We start from the raw sequence: 5,476 nt of genomic DNA, 5'->3' as shown, positions 1-5,476 counted from the left end.
TGTGGTCCGGACAGTTTGAGGTACATCGTGCAGCTCCTTAACGTGCTTCCAAAATGTTCAGAACAGCTGCAGATATCCTGATGAGAGTGTGAAAGTAGGACCACATCACGTTCTCCATTCACTTTACTGTCTTCCCGTCTCCAGCAGGATTGAATTAGGACTAAGCTGTTTTGCTGTCTCTGTCCTTTGTCCGCGACTGTTCAGGTTTTCCTTCCTTGATTATTTGACCTGGGTGTCATTAGGTTCACCTTTAAGTGGTGTGATCTGTTCACTCAGCGCCAGTTCATTGCTTCGCTGTCTCTGGTGTTCCAAGTGTTTCTCCTGCACTACATCTCACTTGTGGATTATCTCTCTGTTGGACTCTCAACATCACCTGTTGAGTCTCTGTAATAAATCTAACCAACCTGTTCCGGGTCCAAACTCCTGTTACCTGCAAACAGAAAAGTTCCAGCATTCTAATAGAACTGAATTTAATTTGAGCTTCTGACGATGTCACACGTCTCTGATTAACTGAATATTTTGTGGTTGTTCTGATTCTTCTTCTTGTTTAGTGTTTATACAGAAACAAAGTAAATCATTACATTACATTTAAATGTGTTATTCTGTAATGGAAAACTCGGTTGACTGACTAACAATTATCATGCGCAAACAAAGAACTGATGAACAGCAGCTTACTGTCCGTTTGGAGGTTTCAGGACGTTAACAACACTGATGAGTAGGGTCGGGAATCAAGTTACCAAGAACCGTGGACTCGTCCAGAACTGTGTGCTCTTGAACTCGTTAATAACTGTGGAATCGTTAAGTCCCGTGGAGTCATTAAGACCCCTGGACTTGTAAAGAACCATGGTCGCGTTAAGAACCGTGGAATCGTTAAGAACCTTGAAAACATTAAGACCCGAGGACTCGTTAAGACCCCTGGACTCGTTAAGAACCGAGGACTCGTTCAGACGTATGGACTCGTTAAGAACCGAGGACTTGTTAAGATGTGGGGTCTCGTTAAGAAGTGTAGACTCATTAAGACCTGTGGACTCATTAAGACCCCTGGAATCGTTAAGTCCCGTGGGGACTCATTAAGACCTGTGGACTTCTCAAGACCCCTGGAATCGTTAAGTCCTGTGGACTCGTTAAGACGTGGGGTCTCGTTAAGATGTGGGGACTTGTTATGTTGTTCGTTAAAAACCCAGAAAACGTTAAGACCCGAGGACTCGTTAAGAACCAAGGACTCGTTAAGAACCGAGGACTCGTTCAGACGTGTCTCGTTAAGACGTGGGGTCTCGTTATGACGTGGGGACTCATTAAGACCCCTGGACTTGTAAAGAACCATGGTCGCGTTAAGAACCGTGGAATCGTTAAGAACCGTGGGGACGTTAAGACCCCTGGACTCGTTCAGACGTGGGGACTCGTTAAGACCCCTGGACTCGTTCAGACGTGGGGACTCGTTAAGACCCCTGGACTCGTTCAGACGTGGGGACTCGTTAAGACCCCTGGACTCGTTCAGACGTGGGGACTCGTTAAGACCCCTGGACTCGTTAAGAACCGAGGACCCGTTCAGACGTGGGGACTCGTTAAGACGTAGGGTCTCGTTAAGATCTGTGCGTTTGGATTCTGCTTCTCGGATCCTAACTTCCTGCATATCTCAGCTCCTGACTGAACTGCAGTGATTTCAGTCCGTTAAAGTGTCTCTTATCTGCCAGGAGCCGCTACGCCGACCGAACGTCACCTCATGTGTTACGTCAACAAAGCATGAAGAAGAGAGTCCTTCTGGTTCCGGTCCTGGACCGTGGCGGACCGCAGCAAATGCTCCAAAGTTTGGCTTAGCTTCACTAAAAAACTGCAGCAGCTGCAGTCAGGAGGTTTGGTGCGAGGGAGGAAGCAGCTCCAACATGACGAAGAGTTTGCCCTCCCAGCTACAGTGAGGCCCCAGATCCAGCTAACGCTAACAGTAGCAACGTCTCTAAGTAGAATCAGACTCTATAACATTTAAACAATACACAACACACCCGACGATGTTTCTGACAGGACAGAGACTCGTCCTGCTGTTTTCCACGGCGGTGGAATAAATCAGACGACCACATTTCTAACAAGAGTCTCACACATTTATTTGCTGAGCAACGTTTAAAACAGCCGACGTAATGCATCAGGTGAAATGGCAGTGTTAAGGCTTCAGGTCGTCTGTCCTGACGTCAGACCTGCAGAGACGAGCACGATTCGTCTTCACACGTGTTGTTGCTCTTTGTTTCAGCCGCCCTTCAGAATAAAACTGAGCTGGTGTTTCAGGCGGCTGGCGTTGTTTGTTAGTATTGTTGTTGTTTATCAGACGGCCGGACGTGGACGCCGTCTCAGAGGAACTCTTTCAAGATGAACTTCACAGAAGTCGTTTAAGCAGCGTTAAGTTGCTTCTGTGTGGTGACGTGAACTGAAGGCTACAACAGAAGAAAAGGCAGAAAGATAAAGTTTGTTTGGCAAATAACAACTGTCCTCCACCACCGCCGCCGCCGCAGGTGAAGCTTTCTGCAGTCAGCAACGACCTCCTGCCGTTCGATAGCTGTCAATCATCCTGACTGTCTCTCTGGCGGCTCTGAGCGACACACAGACGAACACCTGCAGACCAGCTGCTGTCCACGCGAGGAGACGACCTGCAGCCTCAGCGGCATTCAGACGGCGAGCGAAATGATCCCTCACTCGGCAACGAGTTTATCCTAACAGTGTATACTTTAAGTTTTGCATATATTGTACTTCAGACCTTTTTTATTTATGGGCCAATAACAAGTATCACTATCATTAATCTTGTTGCCGTTATTAATCTTCAGTGACGTCTCTCCCACGTTTACTGGTGTTGTGTTTTTCTGCGTCGGGCTGCTTTACTTTCTGATTTCACCGGTATTTAATTAAATGAAACCTGTCAGCTCTCTGCTGCACCTGAACTTCTCCGTAAAGTCTTAATTCACTACTTTGTCGTTTTAATGACTCGCAGTTTCTTCACTGGGTCTGATGATCTGAGGCAGCGCGTTATTTCCACACTGGGCACCCGTGATGTCCTGGAGTACACCTGTCCGTCACCGCAGTAATTTCAGAGATGTGAAAAGAAGCTGATAAATTAGGTTCTCTGTAAAGAACGACGCAGGAACAAAGAGATTCTGACGGGTCGGGTCAGGTGTTCCGGTGTGGCTCAGAGCTGGCGTTCAGGTGTTGAGTCTGCTGACGACGGACTGAACCAGTCAGATTAAAGCCGCTGAACACGACTACAGTTCTGATTTAAAGTCCACAGCGACTCGTCAGTGGTTCAGTGATGTGCACCATATTAACACTTATTGTTCCTGTCACTCCTGCTGCATTGTGGGTAAACAAGCCAACACCCAGGACTCAGCTGTTAGAACAGGTCTAAAGGTTCAAGCAGTGCATTATGGGCCACGGCCTCACTGTTGGATCACTCGGTCCCGTGGCGCCGTAACATCCCGTGGCGCCCGGCTCAGTGCAGGTCTTTGAAGGGTTTGGGGTAGTTAAACATCAGGTAATCCATGTAGTAGAAGTCGAAGGCCTTCTGCCTCTCTGTGGAGTTCAGCTGTGCAAAGTACCTCTGGGTGATGGAGGAGGACGTCCTCTCCGCGAGGGGGTTTCTGTCTTTGAAGTCGGGGAAGGTGAGGTTCCCTGGCGCGCCCACGCTCTGCAGCAGGAAGTTGGCCTCTTCCTCCAGGCTCTCAAACTTCCCGATGAAGTTGTACCTGAGCAGGCAGGGGTTGCACAGCTGGCTGACCGGCTCCCAGTGGATGTCCATCCCCACGGGCCGCCGCACGTCCAGCAGGTACTGGATGAACTCCCTGAAGGTGACGCCGGCGCCGGTCCTCAGGGCGGCGCGCGTGGCATTGGCGCGGTACCTGGAGATGATCGGGCGTCCGAACACAGGGTGGTAGTACGAGTTCGGACTCTCAAACTTGTCCCGAAACGCCGACACCAGGCGCTCAAAGGGCTCCCTGACGAACAGCACTTTGGTGTAGGAGCGGAGTCTCTCGGCGATGCCGGCGTGGTTGTAGCTCTCCAGCCGCCGCAGCTGGTTGGCGTAATGAGCCGCGTCGTGGGGAATTTCTCGTGTGGAGGTGGCGCTGCCGCCCAACACCATCAGCACCCGCTTCCAGTTCGAGCAGCCGGCTTTGGGCACCTCGCAGTACAGCAGCCTGGACCGGTCCTCCACGTAAACCCGCGACACCTGCCGCCGAGAGACGCGCTGCTGGGTGACGCCCGGCTGGTATTTGGCACAGACGTCGGCCAGCAGGCGGCGCCGGGACTCCTGCGTCCTCGCCAGCCGCTGCAGCGGTCGCAGTTCGTCTTCTCCGCCAACAGGAGCGCTGGAAGCTGCAAAGTTCCTCTTCAGAAGCAGCTTCCTGTGGCGTTTGGTGACCGGCTGCGTGGAGCTGACCGCAGAGTCTTCGAGCATCAACGGAGACGAATCAGACGAGACCTTAAAGTCCGTGTCAGCAGCGGCGTCTTCGGCCTGCAGATCCTGGACACGGAGAGAGAGAGAGAGGCTGAGTCCACAAGGAAAATACACTGTGTACATGAAGTACTTTATCTTATTACAGGTGTTTTCTGTATTTATATGTAAATTGTCATTAGTTTTTTTGTACCTTAGCTTGCTTCTATATTTAATGTTCCTGTCACAGATGTTTGCTTTACTGATGAGTCCATTTTATCGTCGTTCTTTTATTTGTTTCTTGCCGGTTCTGTGCAGGTGATGTGTGTGAAGAGATATTTGGGACTAACTCTTGTTTGTGTGTTTGTGTTTTATTTATTTTAAACTTTTCATCTCCATGCTTCCTTTGTTCAGCACAACTTTATTAATCTGTGTGTGTAACTATTTTTCTGTTCCACACACACACTGTGTTTTATGGACAGACCAAAATAATAATGTGTTGGTGTCTCTCAGACTATCTGCTGTAAACCATCTTCAGACCTCTGTGAGTCTGTCGGTCGGGACTCAGAAGCCTCCTGCAGACAGGTTTCCCTCAGCTGTGCAGGAACTCACCTGTAACACCGTGGCGAGTTAACATGACCAGATCGTCTTAGATCAAATACCAACAGGGACCCACATAAACAAGTCCTGCTGAGCACGGGCTGCATGTGTCTCCATGCCTACTCTTCCTGTTCATTTATAAATACATGTTCATTAACCTGCACTTCACTGGTTTGGTGATATGGACTTTGTGTTGCAGTGCTGTAAGCGTCCAGCAGGTGGAGCTGCCCCCCTGTCTCCAGCAGTGGAGGACAGCTGGGTAATAACAGGGCAGTTTGTTCTGGCAGAGCTGCAGCTTGGCTCACCTTCTCCACGGGCCACCTGGGAGCCGCCAGCACATTCACACCTGCAGAGAAACACAAAGACAAGAACGCATGAGACCTTCCTGACAGCTGATCCGCAGCCAGCGCGACCTTCAGACCAATCACGACCTCCGGAGCTTCATGACAGCAGCTATTTCAAAAAGAA

The 5,476-nt window shown here is 49.9% G+C and overlaps 1 protein-coding gene across 1 annotated transcript in view; it reads right to left on the bottom strand.

The window, feature by feature from the left end:
- Positions 1 to 2,078: 2,078 nt before the first annotated feature.
- The window catches only part of LOC123961521 (carbohydrate sulfotransferase 8-like), a 55,567-nt gene continuing 52,169 nt past the window's right edge, over positions 2,079 to 5,476 (bottom strand). The window contains exons 6-7 of the mRNA XM_046036991.1: positions 5,314 to 5,421; positions 2,079 to 4,498 (exon numbers count right to left, since the gene is read on the bottom strand). Coding sequence (XP_045892947.1) covers positions 3,470 to 4,498; positions 5,314 to 5,421 — 1,137 coding nt within the window. The 3' untranslated portion in view covers positions 2,079 to 3,469. The remainder of the gene's footprint in view (positions 4,499 to 5,313; positions 5,422 to 5,476) is intronic.

Source organism: Micropterus dolomieu, linkage group LG22 (genome assembly GCF_021292245.1).
Source record: "Micropterus dolomieu isolate WLL.071019.BEF.003 ecotype Adirondacks linkage group LG22, ASM2129224v1, whole genome shotgun sequence".
In the NCBI taxonomy this organism is placed as follows: Eukaryota; Metazoa; Chordata; class Actinopteri; order Centrarchiformes; family Centrarchidae; genus Micropterus; species Micropterus dolomieu.
The sequence above is the reverse complement of the archived record's forward strand: the minus strand, read 5'-3'. Positions and strand labels throughout refer to the sequence as shown.